General features: G+C 34.1%; 1 protein-coding gene across 11 annotated transcripts; it reads right to left on the bottom strand.

The window, feature by feature from the left end:
• Positions 1–114: 114 nt before the first annotated feature.
• LOC124379732 lies at positions 115–22,434 on the bottom strand. Of its 11 annotated transcripts, none has more exons than XR_006924492.1 (12): positions 14,641–14,762; positions 13,364–13,564; positions 12,541–12,755; positions 10,904–12,395; positions 10,574–10,670; positions 7,767–8,583; positions 7,328–7,522; positions 6,656–6,870; positions 4,988–6,524; positions 1,241–1,441; positions 730–944; positions 115–593 (listed from the first exon to the last, which is right to left on the bottom strand). XR_006924492.1 is itself a non-coding variant. In XM_046840263.1 (11 exons), the coding sequence occupies exons 1-11, from the start codon at positions 22,329–22,331 to the stop codon at positions 17,021–17,023; spliced, it is 1,146 nt and encodes a 381-aa protein (XP_046696219.1). In that variant the 5' UTR covers positions 22,332–22,434; the 3' UTR covers positions 16,361–17,020. The 11 variants fall into 11 exon arrangements, 4 of the variants coding, with proteins under 4 accessions (XP_046696219.1, XP_046696221.1, XP_046696222.1 ...); XR_006924493.1 differs by having other exon boundaries at positions 8,303–8,583; XR_006924491.1 differs by having other exon boundaries at positions 8,510–8,583.
• Positions 22,435–23,895: the final 1,461 nt, after the last annotated feature.

Below are 23,895 nucleotides of genomic sequence, written 5' to 3'. Positions count from 1 at the left end.
TTTAAATAACATGGGGTGTTGTGACCTTATGTGTTATCTAATGTATATTTTGTAAATGTCTAATTATGCAGAAAAATCCATACAAGACATAATATATTGTTTATTTAACACCTATTTTATTTTAACCTTAAAATAAAAAAAAACATATTGTAGTATAAAGCCAAAAATAATTTATATATCTGGCAGTTTAACATTCATATGATTTTGCTTTGCCTTTTCATTTTTACATTATTATTTCATACATTACATTTAATGATTACTATAAAGCTAACAATGCAAATGGTTTGTGCAGACAAGTCTTGATATTACATTAGAATTGATTGTACACTACTTGTCAAAATAGTCCCTTATTTACAAAAATCATTTGGACAGGAAAAGTTTTTACAGTAATCAAAGTGTAGCTAATTTACATTGTTTACATGTGTAACATTTGTAGTAGTATTAGGTTGCAGTGTAGGTACAGTGTGCTCTGGCCATTTCTGTACATAAATGCTAAAGCAAATGACTATCACTATTGCAATAACAAAAATTAAAGTGATGATGATGATGATTGACAAAGAACTGCATTGATTCTGTGATCTGGTTGTTTCTTGCTGTTGGGGAAAAAAAGATACTGAGACAAAATATATAATATATGTATAATTTTTTCAAAGTACTGGTTTATGTTGATAGCATTGTGTAAAACAAATATGATTAGATAATTGGTAAAAAAGAAATGCTATTGTCTACCTGGATATTGGGTGAACCTCCAATAGACATCAGATAATCAGTAATGACTTTCAGTGCCTCATCATTGCGAAGGGACCTGAGCAGTCCAAGGTCTTCATAACAGAGCAAGTCCACAGCACACACATTACTCCTGTTTATGGTCAATTTGCTCTGAGGAGCAATGTAATTCTCATCAAATGTGATGTGGAGCCCCATTAGAACAACAGGCTTATCCGCTAAATAAAAATGAAAGGTCAACAAAGCAACATTGTGTTAATAAATGACACTCTATTTGATCTAAAAACACCATAGATAGAGGATTGTTTGTTTCAGTAAAAAAAATGGTGAAATGTACAAATCAGTCAATTGTGAGTCTGCTTAAAGATGCCTAAAAACAGCTGTGTGATTATCTTACAGTATTTATTTTGTTAAGGTGACATAAATCAGATTATTATTATGTGTATGATGAGAAATCTATTTCAGAAAAAAAAAAAAATTTCAGAAGAATTTCTCTGATTTAATTACTTCTTACTTATAGGGATTTTCTGAAGACCAGCTTCAATGTCTGTCCCTGCCCGAGACACAATTGGGACAAAAGCGAAGATAACATCACAGTTGTCCATTGCATATGCTTGTTTAAGCTGAAGACGTTGTGTCAGCCGCTGTAAAACCTCCTGATGGATATTCATGGTGTTTCCAAGTACCATTGGGAAGAACATCAGTGTTTGTGATTCTGAAAACATAATAGCACACAGCTGTAAATCTTTCAGTATAATGGTGTGCCAAATGTCTGCAATGGTTCAACAATCAATGCAATGCAACAGTACACAAGGCTTTTTTCTTAACTTTATTTATATATATATATAACACAAGGAATTTGGTTCCAGATGTTAGTGACTCTCAAAGTACAGACATAAATAAAACTATAAATTCAGCTTGGAATATACAAGACAAAAACAGACTATACAAGACAATACAGACAATGTGAGACAATCTGTACAGATCTGTAGTGCCTGCCCGAAAAGAGGAGCTGAGAGATGTTGTGTCCAGGGTGCGTAGGGTAAGTAGTGATTTTTCCTGCCCGGTTTCTGGTTCTTGTATGGTACAAGTCCTGGAGAGTGGGCAGGGGAGCACCAATTATTTTTTCTGCTGTTTTAACTGTGTTGCAGTCTGTTTCTGTTCTGTTGTGTTGCTGCTCCAAACCAGATGGTGATTGATGAGCACAGGACAGATTCTGTGGCGAGCCGTACTTCCTTAATTGGTATAGAAAGTACATCCTCTTCTGGGCCTTTTTGAGAATGGAGTTTATTTTGGATTCCCATTTCAGGTCTTGGGAAATGGCAGTGCTCAGAAACTTTAAGTTCTCCACAGATGACACTGGGCCGTTGGATATTGTGAGGGGGAGTAGTGTTGAAGGGTGTTTCCTAAAGTCCACTATCATCTCCACAGTTTTGAGTGTGTTTAGCTCTTGGAGGGTGAATACCATTTAGCTAAAGCAAGCTCCAAGCCTCTACACTACAACTGCAACTGTGCCACCTACATCCTCTGGAGCAGTTCAGAACCAATATTTGTCTAATAACATGACAAAAACATAAACATTCAAATAAAATACAACCTACTCAACAGAGATGCATACTCAAAATTTGCACGGCTCCTCAGAGGCTGTAAGCCAGTGGTACGGCTCATATTCACTGGTCTGGAAGTGGCAAACAAACCCTTTCCCGGGCTGAGACAAGCTAGCTAGCTTCAGGGTTAGCCGACCTCTCCTCACAGTGTCTAGCTTTTATTGAAAATAGATTTTTAAGTATGTCCGAGAACAAATTAATTTCTCTTCCTCCATAGGCATAAAAAGGTCTAACTCAGATGCATTATTGTGTGCAGAACGTTACAGATGTGTTTTGCCAGTCGAGTGCAGTTACTTTGCTGTAACAGTTTCCCCCTGACTAACCAATCAGACAGAAAAATGCTGATGCTATTCTGGGCCAGCTAGCTGGCCCTGTCAGGCGAATTTTAAATCTGATTGGTTTAGACTAAACAGACTCATTTCTAATAGAAATTAATTTAAAAAGACTAGCAGTACTGAATCTGAAGGCCCTGGGCAAATTAGATTGACATTGCATCACATAGAGGCTGAAATCTGATTTGACAAAAAAATCTGTGGGGAATAAATACAATTACAATTACAATAAATAAATAAAATTTCATGTAACAAATATTAGAATTTAGGTTGTAAATGTTGGTCAGTGCTTCTGATAGTGTTTAGGCCAGCAGAGAAGGCCTTATAATTATCAATAATATATAATCCAGGCAACATTTTAACACAAAACACTAGGCCTATATACTAAAAACAATTACAGACAGGCTTTGTTTAACATACCATCTGTACCCTGCAACAGGTATTACATTCAGAGGTGAGCTCTAAACTCCTTAAGCATCTTTTGTTTTGTTTTTTCATGCTTTGTCCTGTTAATTAAATTAGTTTAGTTGTTTGTGATAGAATTCACAAATCTAACTTTTGAGCCTTTGGTAAAGCTGTTAAAAATCAATGTGCATTCATCAGAAAAACAGCAGCCCCTTTTTTTCAGGTATATGTGTGATTTATAGGTGAAATAATGAAAAAAGGTTGAAAAAAATTGATGTGTCAAAAGACATTTGCCACCATGAACCTTCTTATGAGTTGAGAATAATTCCTGAGTACAGGTTTTAAGTTAACTTTTTAATTGTTCAGCATATCAGGGCTTTTATTGACCAATATTTTGTGAACATGTGAAGGTTTCTTGCTATCACACTAGTAATTCATAATAAGTCTGTGTATTTATTCTGGTTATTTAATGTCTTGTTCTAATGTGTTATTAAAGCTCAACTCTTAATCCATCCCTCCATCCACTCTTTTATCCTTTATCTCCAATATTGTTTAATGTAGTTTTTTTGAGTCTGAAGTATGCATTGCTTATTGTGTCATGGCAGAAGAACATATGTTCTGTATATTTACGTTGTGAAATCTGGCTGTTTGTAGAATCCAAGTGTGTGGTCTGTAGGTTGAGTTTAAATTCCAGAATGGATAAACCACTGAGTAAAGCTTTATCCTTCAACAACTCATCTCTATGCTTATACATGTAAAAAAAAAAAAAATCTGCTATTGTCTAAATAAGAAATTTTGTCTGTCTACTGTGTAATAGTTCTGCATTCTAATTTTCTTTATCTATCATAAATATTTAGCATATTAATACACAATACTTTCAATTAGAACTAAAAAATGTAATGATCATGACCACTTTTAAAAACTACTAATAGTTATTATTGAGAGTAGATTCTTCTCTCTGGAGTGGTGAGTGCTACCACTCCCTGAAAAAAAAACAGAGAGAAGCAGGTTGAGCTTCTTAGAACAACTCATGGGCCTCAAACCCAGTTTTATGCGAACTATGTGAACAACTCCCACATTAATGACAGTATTTTAATGAACACACCTGTTTTTCTTTTTTTTTATTCTATATATAGATACAATTATATAGATATATTTATTTTAAAAACTTTATTTTTAACACTAAATGTTGTTTCTATGTCACTAAACAGCAAAATGCATTTAACTGCATGTCATGCTGTGTATTTTCTATGTGTGAGCAATTAAAAATGTAATGTAAATGCAATTTATAAATGTTAAATGTAATGTATTATTATTTTTATTATTGTTGTTGGTATTAATTTTTCTTTAGTTTTAATATATTTAAGTTTAAGGTTTAGTATAATTCATGTTTATTTTTGCTGCCTGAATCTTGAGGAATGCATGCACACCTGTTTAACGTGCATGAACATGTTTTACCTGTTCCCTGTATTGTTCATAAAAATGGTGTAACCTTTCGACTCCCCTGTTATTGTTTGTACTTTAAATAACATATTATAATATAATTTAATATAATATATTTAATTATATTATGTTATATATAAATGTTACATACATAATATATTACATAATAATCCTTGATCCTGAAAACACCGCATATTGACATGTTAAACATAACTTATAGATATTCTGATTTTATGCATATATATATATATATATATATATATATATATATATATATATATATATGCATAAAATCAGAATATCTATAAGTTATGTTTAACATTTAGTCTGTTTCACTTAAAACCACATTTGTTAAGTAAATATGATCAATATAATTTATATAATGTATGAATATTAAGTCTAGATGCCTGCAGAATACCCAGAAGTTTAAAAGCTCTAGCTGATTATGAAATTAATAAAAAACTATTGACAAACCTTGAGGCATTTTAAAGCAAGATAGATCACAGAAAACAAAACATGTAGCAGCTTCTCAGTGTCTCTGAACCAGGTTTAGTTTATTTTCTTTTTACACATCATCATAACACGTGACTTGATGGGGGTGTCAAAGCACATAAACACCAATCAGATCTCAAGCTGTGATAATGTAATTAGAGATATCTTAATCATAGAAATGACTAATGGTAATAATACATAATAATAACAGCAGATTACATATAAATATAATATAATAATAAAATATAATAAAAATGTTTTAAAGCGCTATTTTGCAATTTTATCTTTTAGATAGGAATGTACCCACCCCACATTTCTTATCATCGACATGTATTTTTCCTTGACTTTCACTTTAAGGCACTTCAATTTTATTTCCACAAACAAATCGACAAACTTATTGTGTGGCATAGACATTTAACATACTGTACTATCATTTAGAAAAAAAAAAGAAAGATTTATATACAGTTTTGTGATACATAGGGTTATCACTGAATTAAAATGTTACTTATCAGACACGTCACGTCTTAAATGTATATTAAAGTAAAAATATTAAAAGTAAAAAAATAATGAAATCTGAAGATAAACACTTTGTTGCTATTGTTGACAAATTTAACATTTGCAGTACTTAGAAAATATCTAAAGCCTTGTACAAAGATTTTTCAAATCAAATATTACCTGGAATTAACATAGAGCTGTGTTTATGGTAAACATTATACAACATGGTAAAAGCAATATCTTACAAATGATGGTGGTGGAATGGATCATTATGTAATTTATTATAAAATAGTGACTGAAATTGTTATTTTACAAATGGATTAAAAAATTTACGTTTTTAATCCAGTTAAAAAAGATCACATTCACATTCTCTCAGGTTTCCTTCAGATATTTACGTATAGATGTCACTAATTGTGATGGGGGCATTCTTATTGTTTATAAATGTTGTACTTTTGAGAGAAATTCTGGATATTCAAATCAACATGTTACATTATGTTTGGTAAACTTAATAATGCTAAATAGCTAACTGATTAGCTAGCTGAAACACAACAGTAGAACAAATCTTGTTGGGAACCTGGTATGTGTTTCATTGTATGCATAATTGTATGGTCTATTTTAATATTGAATGCATAATTTTATGTGTGTGTGTTTATATTCATATTATTTTATTTAAGTTAACTCTTCAAACACTGGTTGGTGAGTAAAGCTATTAGCCAATTATGCTAATTTAAAGAAAAGCTATTAGCCAATTATGCTTATTTGCCAATAAACAGTTTAGTCTCTCCTTCTATTTTTCAGGAGTTGTAATTGTGACCTTGACTATTAAAAAGAAAGTAAAAAAAAGATACTACCTTTGTTGGTTCATTATTTTATGTGGTTTACAGTCAGATTAAGCTTAAACTTTCTTATAATAAACAACAACCACTACAACAACAATAATAATACAAACCACCAAAAATAAGGCTACAATCGGTGCAATTTTACAATCACAACATTTTCTGGAAATTCTTGTTGGTTCAGGCTGCTGGGGGGAAAAGAAAGAATTAGTGTGGTATTGTAAATCTGTTCTCTTGCTGGGTGTAATTCTTGGAGTGTCATAACTAAAAAAAAAATTCAATGATAGAATGAATTGATTCTTAGCTAGCTTTTACATACCAAGATATCTTGTGGAGCACACACAGACTTTAGAAACTCAGTGGTAGATTTCAGTGCCATGTCATTGTGTAGGCATCTTAGCAATCCTTGATCTTCATGAAAAAGGATGTCCACAGCAAACACCCCTTCCCTCTTCACAAACCATTTGCTGACTGGAGCAATGTAATTTTGATCGAAAGTGTGGTGAAATACCACGAGGAGAATAGGCTTACTCGCTGGAAGAAAAAAGGTAAATAGGGGTAAAAGAGATTATGTAAAGTTAATAATATTAATACAGAATTGTCAGGGTAACATTTAATTTGGTTGCTTAATCAAACCCCATACAACCATTCTGTAAGCTCAGGGGTGTCCAAACTTTTTTCCTGAAGGTCACATACAGTAAATATACGAAGGACTGGGCCACTCACTAGACATGAGGTATACTGCCTCACTTTTCATGCACTAATATTGGTAAAATCAATCAAATGTAGGTAAAATAATTGATAATTGAACATGTTTGAAGAAAAAAAAAGCCTCCATCACAGCTCTCCATTAGTAGATTTTCATTGTATTTTCTACAAAACGGTTGGTGAATAAAAAATGGATGGTTTGGACACCCCTGCTGTAAGGTTTCATATATGGTGGTGTTTTGAGATTTTGATCACTAATATAGTAATTTAAATCACTCTGTACTCTCTGTAATCTTCTGAAGTGCAGTTTCAATGTCCGTTCCAGCCCGAGATGCAATAGGGACAAAAGCAAAAATGACGTCGCATTCTTCCTCTGAATAAACTTGACAGAGATGACGCCGTTGTTTCAGTCGCTCTATAAAGTCGAGTTGGACTCCCAGAGTATTCCCAAATTGTTTAATGTAAAATTTATCTGATTCTGAAAACAAAATGACAAGGTTTAATATCAGTGTTTAAGTTAGTGGTACTTATGCATTTAATAATCCTGTAAACTCTGTATTATAAGCTTTTTTGAGTTGAAGACTCATTTATATCTTAATGAAATGCTTGGTTTTAGACATAAAAATCCTAAAGACTCAACACCAAGAGGAAGTTAATTCTGCACAAATTTATTTTACTCTATGAAAGACATATGATTAGGAGACATTATACACACTACATACCAAAAGTACATGCTACTTGACAGACCTGATATAAAGTAGCCTGCTTTTTTTTTTTTCTTTTTTCCCCACACATTCTGAAAAACAGTGGTTAGTGAAATTCTAAAACTAGCAACAAGGATGCTGTAGTTAAAATTATAAAGATCACATTATCCCCCATTCTCATGTTTGATGGTAAACTGAAACTTGACCTTGAACTTTATTTGCATTATTTTATGCATTGTGCTGCTACATGACTGGTTGAATCAATAACTGTTTAAAAATACACACTAAAAAGTAATTATGTAGTTCTTGTCTGTGTTACTACAATAAATAAATTAGGTTTGTTAATGTATTTCTATTAAAAGAATTTTATATAAACCTGTCATTGTTGCGCTACTCGCCTTTTTTCAATGTATAAATGTTCCTAACAAAATGGTGGGTGAGTGTGAATGTGTGAAGCACTTGATTCGACAAAACAACAGGATGTGGTTTATTTTCGTCTAGATTTTTACATAATAATTGTAGTATTATTTTAAAATGTGTTAAAGTAAACTTACATTTTACTTTGCCACTCATATCACAAATATCATGAATTAAAGATGTACCGGTCACATAAAAGACAGCGCATATTTACCACACACACACACTCAGAAATGTCTACGTAGTACAACAGTGGCTTAGTCTGGTGTTGAAAAACATCCTGCATCATAGTTTAAAAAGTGTACACGAGACAGTGGAAATGAGAAAAGAACAGACTGACTTACCTGCATACATCTTTAGGGAAGTGGAATCTCCAATATTTAAATGTCTCACCAGTGTTTGCTTCTTTATTTCTTAACTGCGAAATGGTAATCAATACTTTCACTTTTGGTTTTACACAAAGCCACCCCCACAACCCCTCCCACTCTCCATATGCTTCCTGAATGTAAAATATCTTTAACAGTTTATTCAAATTAAAAGTTAAATTAAAGTTGGCATTTAAGACTTGTAGGCCATAAGGTGAACTAGGAAAGAGTGGCTAGAAAGTGATTTTCGTTCCCACGTCTAGGCACTACTTTTTAAATGCATTTTTGCATAGACAACACCCTTTTGGACTTAATGTTAAAAGTTCTCCACAAAAAATCCTGCAGTTTTTTGTCCCGCTCCATAAATGTGTATAATCGTGAATTAAAAAAACGAAAATTTTATGCTTCTGGCTTTGCTTATAACTTTATTTATTTCCATTTTAGCAACATAAAATCTCTCTCGAAATGACCTTTATACATGTACCTAAACATCTGAGAAAGGTGCATTAAACACTAAAGTGTGAATGTAGACCATAAAATATGGCAAATTTGTAGGAAATATGCTTTACCTTCATGGATTGGCACCAAGCAAAATTAAACATACACATTGTAATTTTAGCAAAACTGTGATGTATTATACATCAAATTTTTCAGTAGGCACAGTGTAATCACAGAAACAGAAACAAGCAGCACACTTTGGCCCAAGTTTTCTGAAATCACTCAAAATCACATCTTCTGATTACATCCATAAATTTTCACCAGTTGTGTACCACCAGCAGCTCTACGTGAACATTCTAGATTTTTAATACTCATTTCTGGATACTGGTCAATCACAAAGTCTATCCGTGTACAGTTGTGCTTCAAAGCAAGCTTGACTATGTACTGCAGTATGGTGTCGGCGAGCTCTCCAAAGGTACAGTGGAACCCGGTTATGTTGCCAGCCTATTGGACGCCAAAAAGCGTAGAGATAACCGATGATCAAGATAAACGAAAACCAATATGGCGGCAATATAATACCGTGCTTGAAATGTCTTTATGTACATGATGTGCGTTATTAAATGAGAATGTGCATGCACGTGTTTTTGGAGTTTTTTTTACACAACAGCGTTGCCGAGATTTGTTTGATTGGTCATGCGGATCGAGATAACCTGTAATGCGGATAAGGAGGCGGAAGCGAGTAAGCATAAACAAGTTTATTGAGAATACTCAGGAGATAATCCACCAATACTTGTAGCGAAGCAGTAATATCCAGTGGTGCGCTCCGGGAGCGCGGTCCACGAAGTTCTGTGAAAGCAGAGACAGTTTGTGTAGAGAATCCACGGATCCGCGCTATGGAAAGTGCAGCGCTGGGCAGCAACGGATAAACGTGGTGCAGACAGCGTGAACATAAAAAACAGCAGGATCGGGGTAATCCAGGGTGCTGTTGAGAGAATGCGGAGTCCGAGAAGAAGGGTACGTAGCAGGATACGTATACGCGATTACACATACCGCCATGAACCAACACATACGATCATGCACAAACAATAACGGACCGCGAGTGTGTGGAGGTGAGGGGCTTAAATAGGAGATGGGATGAGAGAGTGAATGAGAGACAGGTTTGTGTGATTAGCATGACTGCGATGAGCTCGCCCGCACGGAAGAAGCAGGGTGCTTCGGGGAATGTCGCCGCCGAAGGGGGCGTGGCAGGGGGATTCCTGACATAACCGACGTTCACTGGCAAATTTGCCCCCCTTGTGCTCGAGATATTAGGGTTCGGCGACATAAAAAAAAAAAAAAAATCGACATAACCGATTAAAAAATGCTAAGACAAAGCGAGAATTTGGCGGTTCCACTTCAAAAACGTCGACTTAATAGGGTTGGCGAGTTACCCGAGGGCGAGATAAGTGGGTTCCACTGTACTTGGTATGGACCGAAGGGTTTGAATGACCGCCATACCATCAAAGAGAATAGTGGTCACGGTTCTTCTGAGGTCCCAGTAATTGTTGTAGTAGACTACGGCAAGAACCTGGTGTATTGTCTGTAACAGGACTTGTGGTATCGCACCTCAAGAGTAATGTATTTTGCCCGCCACAGTCTTTGTCTTGAATATGCACAAGAATGCTAGTGTCTTCCTTCATCTCAGCAGCTTTCAGCAACTGGCCTGTAAATAAATATTATATATTATACATATTATACAAATTGAGATTGTAAATAAAAAACATTATATAAAAAAGGTTAATTGTTAAACAATATTGAGTATTTTGGTTGTAGCTGTATGCAAAACAATAAATAATTTGAAACATAAATAAATTATGTAAATGTAATTTAAATTTAGCCATGGTATCCAGCATATAGCATAAAACTTAAAACTTGTGTGTGTGTGTGTGTACCCACCTGTACACAACGTTTCTGCCTGTGAAAGATGGTCCTTCTGTCGATTGCCTGCCACAGTAATGTACTTTGTACTCTGTAATGTACTCTGTTTTCTTACAAATTATGCACAAGGCAGGAAGCACAGGGCCTGCACAAGCTACTGGCAGGTCCGTCATGGACCCAAGTTTCTTTTTAGGACATTCAGTTGTTGAGGTACTACTACTCGATGACACAGACTGGTCTTTGTGAGCATCTTGAATTTCAGGATGCTGTATAACACGTTTCTCTGCCGCATCCAGGCGCTTCTTGATAATGAAACGCCTGTAGCAAGTGGAATGAAACCCCGCGTCTTCGGAAACATTTTCAAATTCAATTTCTAAACAATGTTTGTATGTTTCTGTTATTCTCTGATTTTCACCATGCAAACCAAGCCACTGTGTGTGTATCCCATCGTGTGTGTGTAAAATCCTTCGTTTCTTCTTTCTTTATGGACGCGAGATGCATATAGCATTGTTTATAATCCTTTTTACGGAGTTTAGAATGAGGTCTGACCGTAATTTCCTCTTCTTCGCTACTCGATGTTGACAACAAGGGCGCAGACATCTTGGATTCATCGTTCCAAAAAGCGGCCACCTTATTGGTTGTGCTTCCTACACGTGACGCAAAGCCGAATCACTCATGATCAAAATATTATTACGCGATGAAGGAACTATTGCCGACTTTAAACACTAATAAAAATAAACTGCAGGATAACATGGAGAACTTTTATTTTCTCGCTCAAAACTCAAAGAATTTAGTGCCTCATATATGGGAACTGGATGAAACGAAAAACGTCTTCACCTTACGGCCTAATAGGATAGTATTATTACTCCATAATGCTGTCCTCTGAAGTTGAACCGCAGTGAGAAGAAATATTACAAATCTTAGAATTTTAGGTGATAAGATTTTCATGACTTGAATGAAAGTGAAACCATCTCAACCACTGCATGGTCTGCTATAATAACAGTCCCAAATGACATTATAAAAATATTGCACCACAGTGTCTAGGATACGATCAATAAATTATGTGTATTATAGGTAATAGGTTTTCTAGTGTGTGTGTGTGTGTGTGTGTGTGTGTTTATATTTATCTAAATTTATTTAACTTTACTCTTCAAACACTGGCTGGTAAGTAAAGCTATTAGCCAATAGTTGCCAGCGGAATATTTATGCTAATGTGCCAATAAACAGTTTAGTCTTTCCTTTTAGTCTTAAACTTTTAGTCTTTTTAGGAGTTGTATGATTGTAAATGTCACCTTGATTATTAAAAAAGAAGAAAAAAAGATACTACCTTTGTTGGTTCATTATTCTATGTGGTTTACTGTCAGATTAAGTTCCTACATAGTTAAACTTTCTTATAATAAAAAACAAACACTACAACAACAATAATACAAACCACCACAAATACGGTCAAGGCTACAATCAGTGCAATTTTAAAATCACAACATTTTCTGGAAATGTTTGTTTGTTCAGGCTGCCAGGGAAAAAAAAAACAAGAATTAGTGTGGTATTGTAAATCTGTTCTCTTTCTTGGTGTAATTCTTGTGATTAGTGTCATAAATGAAACATAAATTAAATTATGGAATTTATTGATTCTTAGCTAGCTATTACAAACTTACCGAGATATTTGATGGCGCACGCACAGACGTTAGAAAATCCGTGGCAGATTTCAGTACCATGTCATTGCGTAGGCATCTTAGCAGTCCTTCATCTTCATGAAAAAGGACGTCCACAGCAAACACTTCTTCCCTCTTCACAGACCATCTGCTGTCTGGAGCAATGTATTTTTGATCGAAAGTGTGGTGAAATACCACGAGGAGAATAGGCTTACTCGCTGAAAGAAAAAAAGGTAAATAAGGGTAAAAGAGATTATGTTAAGTTAATAATATTAATACAGAATTGTCAGGGTAACATTTAATTTGGTTGCTTAATCAAACCCCATACAACCATGCTGTAAGCTCAGGGGTGTCCAAACATTTTCCTGAAGGTCACATACAGAAAAATAAATGAAGGACTGGGCCACTCACTAGAAGTGAGGTATACTGCCCCACTTTTCATGCACTAATATTGGTAAAATCAATCAAATGAACATGTTTGAAGAAAAAAGGCCTCTAACACAGCTCCTCATTAGTAGATTTTCATTTTATTTTCTACAAAAAGGATGGCAGGTCATTCTCTCAGTGACAGCCTCAGATTGGTTATTAGGATGGCACGTGTTTTTGGTTCCGCCATTTCTGGTGAACCTGAGCTCCAGCTAGTGTTGAAACTAAGAAGTGCAACACATTTAAACTCGTGTGAGGCCCATAGACCATTATATTTTTAGACTTTAATGGAGGTCAATTAAAAATGGATGGTTTGGACACCCTTGCTGTAAGGTTTTATATATGGTGGTGTTTAATTATGATTTTGATCACTAATATAGTAATTTAAATCACTCTGTACTCTGTGTAATCTTCTGAAGTGCAGTTTCAATGTCCGTTCCAGCCCGAGATGCAATAGGGACAAAAGCAAAAATGACGTCGCATTCTTCCTCTGAATAAACTTGACGGAGATGACGCCGTTGTTTCAGCCGCTCTATAAACTCAAGTTGGGCTCCCAAAGTATTCCCAGATTGGTTAATGTAAAATTTCAGTTTATCTGATTCTGAAAAAAAAATATTACAAGGTTTAATATCAGTATTTAAGTCAGTGGTACTTGTGCATTTAATAATCCTGTAAACTCTGTATTATAAGCTACTTTGAGTTGAAGACTTATTTATATCTTAATGCAAGGTTAATGCTTGGTTTTAGACATGAAAATCCTAAAGACTCAACACCAAGAGGAAGTTAACTCAACACAAATTTATTTTGCTCTATAAAAGATATATGATTAGGAGACATCATACACACTACATACCAAAATTACATGCTACTTGACAGACCTGATAAAATGTTGCATTTGTTAATTAAGCTATTTAATACAAAAATATCCAGAGCAAAAATGCTATTGTAATTACAATATCTGGTTGTAAAAGTGTTGTTATTTAAGTTACTGTAGCCTGCTTTTCTGAGTCTTTTTTTCCCCACACATTCTGAAAAACAGTGGTTTCTGAAATTCTAAATCTAGCAACAAGGATGCTGTAGAAGAAATTATAAAGATCACATTATCCCCCATTCTCATGTTTGATGGTAAACTGAAGCTTGACCTTGAACTTTATTTGCATTATTTTATGCATTGTGCTGCTACATGACTGGTTGAATCAATAACTGTTTAAAAATACACACTAAAAAGTAATTATGTAGTTCTTGTCTGTGTTACTACAATAAATAAATTAGGTTTGTTAATGTATTTCTATTAATGAATTTTATATAAACCTGTCATTGTTGCGCTACTCGCCTGTTTTCAATGTATAAATGTTCCTAACAAAATGGTGGGTGAGTGTAAATGTGTGTAGTGAAGCACTTGATTCGAGAAAACAACAGGATGTGGTTTATTTTAATCTAGATTTTTACATAATAATTGTAGTATTATTTTAAAATGTGTTAAAGTAAAATTACATTATATTTGCCACTCATATCACATGAATTAAAGATATTAAGTCACGTAAAAGACCACACACACACTCAGAAATGACTACGTAGTGCAACAGTGGCTTAGTCTGGTGTTGAAAAACATCCTGCATCATAGTTTAAAAAGTGTACACGAGACAGTGGAAATGAGAAAAGAACAGACTGACTTACCAGCAGACATGTTTACGGAAGTGGAATCTCCACTATTCAAATGTCTCACCAGTGTTAGATTCTTTATTTCGTAACTGCAAGATGGTAATCAATACTTTCACTTTTGGTTTTACACAAAGCCACCCCCCCCCAGCCCCTCCCACTCTCCATATGCTTCCTGAATGTAAAAATCTAAAATATCTTTAACAGTTTATTCAAATTAAAAGTTAGATTAAAGTTGGCATTTAAGACTTGTTTGTGTAAAAGGCATTATTAAGACAAATGATCACATCTTCAGCGCAGTGGTTTCATGGCTCAGTTAAATTATTTTGCATAAAAAAATAAATACTGAATTAAAATGAACCTAGTCACGTAGAATCGCGCACTCATACGTGCAAGCAACGGGAACAGAAGCTGGTCAGAAGCGGAGATGGCAAACCAGAGCATTACATTACTGTGATGGAAGTATTCTTATTATTTTGAAGTAGTGGAGGAAAAGGAGAAAGGAATAATGGTTAAGTGTAGATTATGTGTTGGTGAAAAGCTCTTGTCAACTGCAAAAAATACCATTTCAAAAAAAAAAAAACATCTGCATGCAAAGCACAGCACTACAGGTGTGTGTGTGTGTGTGTGTGTGTGTGTGTGTGTGTGTGTGTGTGTGTATAATGTTGAATATATGGATATATAAAGACAGAAATATAGAAAACTTTTGAAGACTTTCGACCACTGCAGCTCTATGGACTGCTCAGAATAAAAGTTCTCTGTGGGAGACACATGTTCGATGCCATCACAGTGGAGAGACAAATTCACAGCTCATTTGCTCTTTGTGGGAAGATAAACTGCCACGGTCACTGATAATAACGCGAACTTTGTAAGGCGTTCAGAATGTTTTAAGCTGATGATGAAGCAGAGAATGATGTAGACGAGGACGAGGTCATATTTACGGAATTGCACGAAGTTTTACAAGATGACAGCGAAAGGTATGTTCTCCCTCCACATCACCGGTGTGCAGCCCACAACCTTAACCTTATATACACGAACGATAGTTACATTCCTGATGGGGCAGGCAGATTGCAAAGCAGTGTACAGAAGTGCGACTGGAAAGTGTTCAGCCTTGTGGTCAAAATTTAGTCGATCATCTTATTGTTCTCTAAGAAGTTATTAAGCATTTTAAATGTTTAAGAAATGTCTTTTGCCCTAATATAACATTTCTTAATGGCAATTATCTATATTACACCTGTTACACCTGTAAGGCGTGAAAGAGATACAAGTAACACAAAAGTAACGCAAAAGTAATATAACGCATTACTTTCCATAAAAAGTAACTAAGTAACGTAATTAGTTACTTTTTTGGGGAGTAACTCAATATTGTAATGCATTACTTTTAAAAGTAACGTTGCCCAACAATGAAGATGGCAGCCAACTCTAACTCAACATCTAAAATTATGTGTTGCTGTAAAAAAACTAAAGCATGTGCCTTTCATATAATGTGTATGAACTCATACCACTCTGTCATTTATAATTGCCATGTAATGCAAGTTCATCTATTAAAGAAGGGGTTCTTTTGAGTTCCCTGCTTTAGGGTTTGGAAACACAGAAAACAAAATCAAAATCTGGGGTTTTCAATGTGAGTTATTTTAATAAACATATTGAAAATGATATTGAAAAAAAAAAAAAAAAAGATAAGATAAGGTATAGAAATGATGTCCATCACAAGTAATTTCTGGCTTTCATAAAAAACAGCAGAATTACTTTTTTAGAAATTATTAACATTTCAGTATTCACCTTTAGAGCTATCACGTTACAACTTATCATAAACTAAAGAAAATATGTTTTATTTTTAGCATAGAAATACACTATATGGCCAAACATATCTGCATCCCTGATCATCACACAAGTATACAGGGCTTTCCCCAACTCTTTTCACAATGATGGAAGTGTTCATTGTTGTATTGCATTCTGTGAATTTCCCTTCACTTGAACTGGGAGACCCAAACTTGTTCCAGTATAACCATGCTCCTGTGCATAATGCCAGTTCCAATAAAGACATAGTTTGCCAAGGATTATGAGGTTTGGGGTGAACAATAGAATAGAATAGAATAGAATAGAATAGAATAGAATAGAATAGAATAGAATATATTTTTTTCTATGTGCATCCATTTTGTTTTACTAATATGCTTTCAGAAAAGAGATGTTAATTTTATGTATTTCTCCTCTTTGGATATAATTTACAGCAATAATATTATTAAATTTGGTGATTTTAAATAATGAAACTGAAGAGATGCAGTACAGTGTAAGCTAGCACAATCTGTCTGACAAAGTACATTTTTATCTAGAATTCTTTTTTACTATTAATTATTCGTACATATATACAGTCATACCTTTCACGAGAAACATTAATTTAGACATCAAGGGCTACAGACTTTATGGTCTGCTGAAACAGTAATAATTCACCTTGATGTCTCATAAAATATTTTCTTGTTGCTTCTAGTGCCTTTGTGTTATGATGACATTTCAACAGTCCCTGGTCCTCGTGAAAGAGACAGTCCACAGTCCATATGTTCTTCTTGCTAACATGTCGTCTACTCTCTGGAGCAATGCTATCCGGATCAAATGTGCGATGGAGCACCACCAAAACAACAGGCTGGTTTTCTAGGATGAAAAATAGAATGATACATATTATACATATGATACAGTAATATTTTAATTTTCAGAAAAATTGGTTGTTTATTTTTATAACAATTGCTATGAAAAAAGGTTACACTCTCTTCTTCAAGTGAACATTTACCTGGTATATACTTAAGAGCAGCTTCAATGTCAGTTCCGGCACGAGAGACAATGACGACGAATGCAATAATGACATCACTCTGATCCACCGACAACACTTCATTTTGGGAATTAATTCCCAAACTTCTCAAAAAATCCTGGTGGCTGTTCATGTCGTTACCAAAGACCATTTTGTGGAATCTGATTGCTTTTGACTTTTCAGCTGAAACATAATTGACAGTGTAGGTCTGTATTTGTTTTGCAGAAAAAGATTCAAGTTACATTTTTTTAATTTATACAGTATAATCACCAATACATGATTACAAAAAGCCTACCTTTTTGGGAAAGAATGTGCACCAATGCATCCCATACAAATTTTGCCACTTTAGTCAGACATCCCTAAGGGAAGAAGAGTTTAGGGTGTTATATTTACATTTAGTGTGTAGGCCTGAGGCATGTGATATCAGCATTGACTGTCATGAGATTATTACTGTTGAAAATGATCTAATATCGCTTACAGAAAAATAGCTGGACTTTTTATTGTAAACACATGACAATTATACTAAAACACTGTCTTCAGTTTCAGGCTGAAATTGTACTTAATCCAAAGACCACTGTGAAGCTCATGACCTCACATCTCTGTGACAGAACACACACATCTACATAAATGTATTTTATAAACATAAAAAGAAATGACAGTGTGTCCTGGTAGTAATACTTCTTTATTTTTAACTAATATAACAATGAGATTACTCACGGAAATTAATCTGGGTATGCTGCAGAAACTCTGAAATAGTAAATAGGAAGCAAATCAATACAAATTGTGTCCCCATATTATGCACCCATGTAATAAACATGTCACAAGAAAAATCTATAATACTGTCCTCTGAACTTTAGCTGCAAAAGGAGAGATATTATGGATCATCTTAGGTAATTACAAAACAATTACTCAGAATGAAAGTGAAACGATCTTAACGACTTTATGATCTGCTGAAACAGTAATAATTAACAGTCTACTTGTAATTAAACTTGATGTCTCGTAAATACTTTGCTGTTGTGTTTATTGCCTCTGTGTTAAAATTACTTACAGAAATAAATCTGGATATGCTGTAGATAATCTGTAATAGTAAATATAATAAAAATATAAAAATTACGTTTAGTGTGTAGGCCTGAGGCATGTGATATCAGCATTGACTGTCATGAGATTATTACTGTTGAAAATGATCTAATATCGCTTACAGAAAAATAGCTGGACTTTTTATTGTAAACACATAACAATTATACTAAAACACTGTTTTCGGTTTCAGGCTGAAATTGAACTGAATTCAAAGACCACTGTGAAGTTAATGACCTCATATCTCTGTGACAGAACACACACATCTACATAAATAGTTGTTTATAAGCAGAAAAAGAAAGAACTGTGTATCATTATATGAAAATTTGTTGTCTTTCAAATAACATAACAATGAAATTACTCACACAAATGACTCTGAGTATGCAGAAGATAATCTGTATTAGTAAATATAAAAAGCAAATCTAAGACAATCTAAAACATATCCCATTTCTGTAAACACATGACAATTATAGTAAAACTTTGTCTTCAGTTTCAGGCTGAAACTGTACTGAATCCAGGGACCACTGTGAAGCTCATGACCTCACATCTCTGTGACAGAACACACACATCTACATAAATGTATTTTATAAACATAAAAAGAAATGACAGTGTGTCCTGGTAGTAATACTTCTTTATTTTTAACTAATATAACAATGAGATTACTCACGGAATTTAATCTGGATATGCTGCAGAAACTCTGAAATAGTAAATAGGAAGCAAATCAATACAAATTGTGTCCCCATATTATGCACCCATGTAATAAATATGTCACAAGAAAAATCTATAATACTGTCCTCTGAACTTTAGCTGCAAAAAGGAGAGATATTATGGATCATCTTAAGTTATTACAAAACAATTACTCAGAATGAAAGTGAAACGATCTTAACGACTTTATGATCTGCTGAAACAGTATTAATTAACAGTCTACTTGTAATTAAACTTGATGTCTCGTAAATACTTTGCTGTTGTGTTTATTGCCTCAGTGTTAAAATTACTTACAGAAATGAATCTGGATATGCTGTAGATAATCTGTAATAGTAAATATAATAAAAATATAAAAATTACGTTTAGTGTGTAGGCCTGAGGCATGTGATATCAGCATTGACTGTCGTGAGATTATTACTGTTGAAAATGATCTAATATCGCTTACAGAAAAATAGCTGGACTTTTTATTGTAAACACATAACAATTATACTAATACACTGTCTTCAGTTTCAGGCTGAAATTGTACTGAATCCAAAAACCACTGTGAAGCTCATGACCTCACATCTCTGTGACAGAACAAACCCCTCTACATAAATAGTTGTTTATAAAAAGAAAAGTAAAGAACAGTGTATCATTATATGATACTTTTTTGTCTTTCAAATAATATAACAATGAAATTACTCAAAGAAATGACTCTGAGTATGCAGCAGATAATTTGTATTAGTAAATATAAAAAGTAAATCCAAGACAATCTAAAACATATCCCATTTCTGTAAACACATGACAATTATAGTAAAACATTGTCTTAAGCTTCAGGCTCAAACTGTACTGAATCCAGGGACCACTGTGAAGCTCATGACCTCACATCTCTGTGACAGAACACACACATCTACATAAATGTATTTTATAAACATAGAAAGAAATGACAGTGTCTCCTGGTAGTAATACTTCTTTATTTTTTTACTAATATAACATTGAGATTACTCACGGAAATTAATCTGGGTATGCTGCAGAAACTGGGAATGTTTGTTTGTTCAGGCTGCAAGATATTTGATGGCGCACGCACAGACGTTAGAAACTCGGTGGTAGATTTCAGTGCCAGGTCATTGTGTAGCCATCTTATCAGTCCTTCATCTTCATTAAAAAGGATGTCCACAGCAAACACCTCTTCCCTCTTCACAGACCATCTGCTCTCTGGAGCAATGTAATTTGAATCAAAAGTGTGGTGAAATGCCACGAGGAGAATAGGCTTACTCGCTGGAAGAAAGAGAGGTAATTAATGTTGAGTTAATAATATTAATACAGAATTGTCAGGGTAACATTTTATTTAGTTGCTTAATCAAACCCCATACCACCATTCTGTAAGGCAGGGGTGCCCAAACTTTTTTCCCAAAGGCCACATACAGAAAATTATTTGAAGGACTGGGCCACTCACTAGACGTGAGGTATACTGCCTCACTTTTTATTCACTAATATTGGTAAAATCAATCAAATGCAGGTAAAATAATGTTTGATAATTGAACATGTTTGAAGAAAAAAAGCCTCTATCACAGCTCTCCATTAGTAGATTTTCATTTTATTTTCTACAAAAAGGTTGGCAGGTCATTCTCTCAGTGACAGCCTCAGATTGGTTCTTATGATGGCACGTGTCTTTGGTTCCTCTATTTCTGGTGACCCTGAGCTCCACCTAGTGTTGAAACTAAGAAGTTCAATACATTTAAACGCAAATATTATGTGAGGGCCACAGACCATTATATTTTTAGACTTTAATGAGGGTCAATAAAAAATGGATGGTTTGGACACCCCTGCTGTAAGGTTTAATAAATGGTGGTGTTTAATTATTATTTTGATCACTAATATAGTAATGTAAATCACTCTGTACTCTCTGTAATCTTCTTAAGTGCAGTTTCAATGTCCGTTCCAGCCCGAGATGCAATAGGGACAAAAGCAAAAATGACGTCGCATTCTTCCTCTGAATAAACTTGACGGAGATGACAACGTTGTTTCAGCCGCTCTATAAAGTCAAGTTGGGCTCCCAAAGTATTCCCAGATTGTTTAATGTAAAATGTCATTTTATCTGATTCTGGAAACAAAATGACAAGGTTTAATATCAGTATTTAAGTCAGTGGTACTTGTGCATTTAATAATCCTGTAAATTCTGTATTATAAGCTACTTTGAGTTGAAGACTCATTTATATCTTAATGCAAGGTTAATGCTTGGTTTATGACATGAAAATCCTAAAGACTCCTAGAGAATCCTAAAGAATCCAAGAGGAAGTTAATTCTGCACAAATTTATTTTGCTCTATAAAAGACATATGATTAGGAGATATCATACACACCACATACCAAAATTACATGCTACTTGACAGACCTGATATGAAGTTGCATTTGTTAATTAAGCTATTTAATACAAATATATGCAGAGCAAAATGCTATTGAAACTCCAATAAACGGAGTTATTTAAGTTACTGTTGCCTGCTTTCCATTTTTGGTCATTTTTTTCCCCACACATTTTGAAAAACAGTAAAATTCTCCAACTAGCAACAAGGATGCTGTAGTAAAATTTATAAAGATCACAATATCCCCCATTCTCATGTGTGATGGTAAAATGAAACTGAAGCTTGACTTTGAACTTTATTTGCATTATTTTATGCATTGTGCTGCTGCTACATGACTGGTTGAATCAATAACTGCTTAAAAATACACACTAAAAAGTGATTATGTCCTTATGTAGTTCTTGTCTGTGTTACTACAATACTATTTGCCTTTTTTCAATGTATAAATGTTCCTAACAAAATAGTGGGTGAGTGTAAATGTGTGTGGTGAAGAACTTGATTCGAGAAACCAACAGGATGTGGGTTATTTTCATCTAGATTTTTACATAATAATTGAAGTATTATTTTAAAATGTGTTAAAGTAAAATTACATTTTATTTGCCACTCATATCACAATTATCATGAATTGAAGATGTTAAGTCACGTAAAAGACCACACACACTCAGAAATATCTACGTAGTGCAACAGTGGCTTAGTCTGGTGTTGAAAAACATCCTGCATCATAGTTTTAAAAAGTGTACACGAGACAGTGGAAATGAGAAAAGAACAGACTGACTTACCTGCAGACATGTTTACGGAAGTAGAATCTCCAATATTCAAATGTCTCACCAGTGTTAGATTCTTTATTTCGTAACTGCAAGATGGTTATCAATACTTTCACTTTTGGTTTTACACAAAGCCAAAGCTGGTCAGAAGCGGAGATGGCAAACCAGAGCATTACATTACTGTGATGGAAGTATTCTTATTATTTTGAAATAGTCGAGGAAAAGGAGAAAGGAATAATGGTTAAGTGTAGATTATGTGTTGGTGAAAAGCTCTTGTCAACTGCAAAAAATACCACTTAAAAAAAAAAAAAAACATCTGCATGCAAAGCACAGTACTACAGATGTGTGTGTTTGTGTGTGTGTGTGTATATATATATATATATATATATATATATATATATATATATATATATATATATATATATATATAATGTTGAATATATGCAACATTGCATAATATATGGAAATGGAGACAGAAATATAGAAAACTTTTGCCGACTTTCCACCACTGCAGATCTATGGACTGCTCAAAATAAAAGTTTTCCATGGGAGACACATGTTCGATGCCATCGCAGGGGAAAAAGAGACAAATTCACAGCTCATGTCTTTATCTTTGTGGGAAGATAAACTGCCACCGTCACTAATAATAGCGCAAACTTTGTAAAAGCGTTCAGAATGTTTCAAGCTGATGATGAAGCAGAGAATGATGTAGACGAGGATGAGGTCATATTTACGGAATTGCACGAAGTTTTACGAGATGACAGCGAAAGGTATGTTCTCCCTCCACATCACCGGTGTACAGCCCACACCCTTAACCTTATATACACGAACGATAGTTACATTCCTGATGGGGAAGGCAGATTGCAAAGCAGTGTACAGAAGAGCGACTGGAAAGTGTTCAGCCTTGTGGTCAAAATTTAGTCGATCATCTTATTGTTCTCTAAGAAGTTATTAAGCATTTTAAATGTTTAAGAAATGTCTTTTGCCCTAATATAACTTATTTCTTAATGGCAATTATCTATATTACACCTGTTATACCTGTAAGGCGTGAAAGAGATACAAGTAACGCAAAAGTAACGCAAAAGTAATATAACACATCACTTTCCCTAAAAAGTAACTAAGTAACGTAATTAGTTACTTTTTTGGGGAGTAACTCAATATTGTAATGCATTACTTTTAAAAGTAACGTTGCCCAACAATGAAGATGGCAGCCAACTCTAACTCAACATCTAAAATTATGTGTTGCTGTAAAAAACTAAAGCATGTGCCTTTCATATAATGTGTATGAACTCATACCACTCTGTCATTTATAATTGCCATGTAATGCAAGTTCATCTATTAAAGAAGGGGTTCTTTTGAGTTCCCTGCTTTAGGGTTTGGAAACACAGAAAACAAAATCAAAATCTGGGGTTTTCAATGTGAGTTATTTTAATAAACATGTCCAATATTGAAAAAAAAGAAAAGATAAGGTATAGAAATGATGTCCATCACAAGTAATTTCTGGCTTTCATAAAAAACAGCAGAATTACTTTTTTAGAAATTATTAACATTTCAGTATTCACCTTTAGAGCTATCACATTACAACTTAT

The sequence above is a fragment of the Silurus meridionalis genome, chromosome 26 (assembly GCF_014805685.1).
Source record: "Silurus meridionalis isolate SWU-2019-XX chromosome 26, ASM1480568v1, whole genome shotgun sequence".
In the NCBI taxonomy this organism is placed as follows: Eukaryota; Metazoa; Chordata; class Actinopteri; order Siluriformes; family Siluridae; genus Silurus; species Silurus meridionalis.
The sequence above is the reverse complement of the archived record's forward strand: the minus strand, read 5'-3'. Positions and strand labels throughout refer to the sequence as shown.

Bases quoted from the DNA above. Each gene is read 5' to 3' on its own strand.
- LOC124379732 (XM_046840263.1), bottom strand. The intron at 17,609-17,720 runs GTAGGCTTTTTG...ATTATGTTTCAG, and splicing joins GCACATTCTTTCCCAAAAAG to CTGAAAAGTCAAAAGCAATC. The intron at 17,272-17,407 runs GTAAATGTTCAC...TTTTCATCCTAG, and splicing joins TGCTCTTAAGTATATACCAG to AAAACCAGCCTGTTGTTTTG.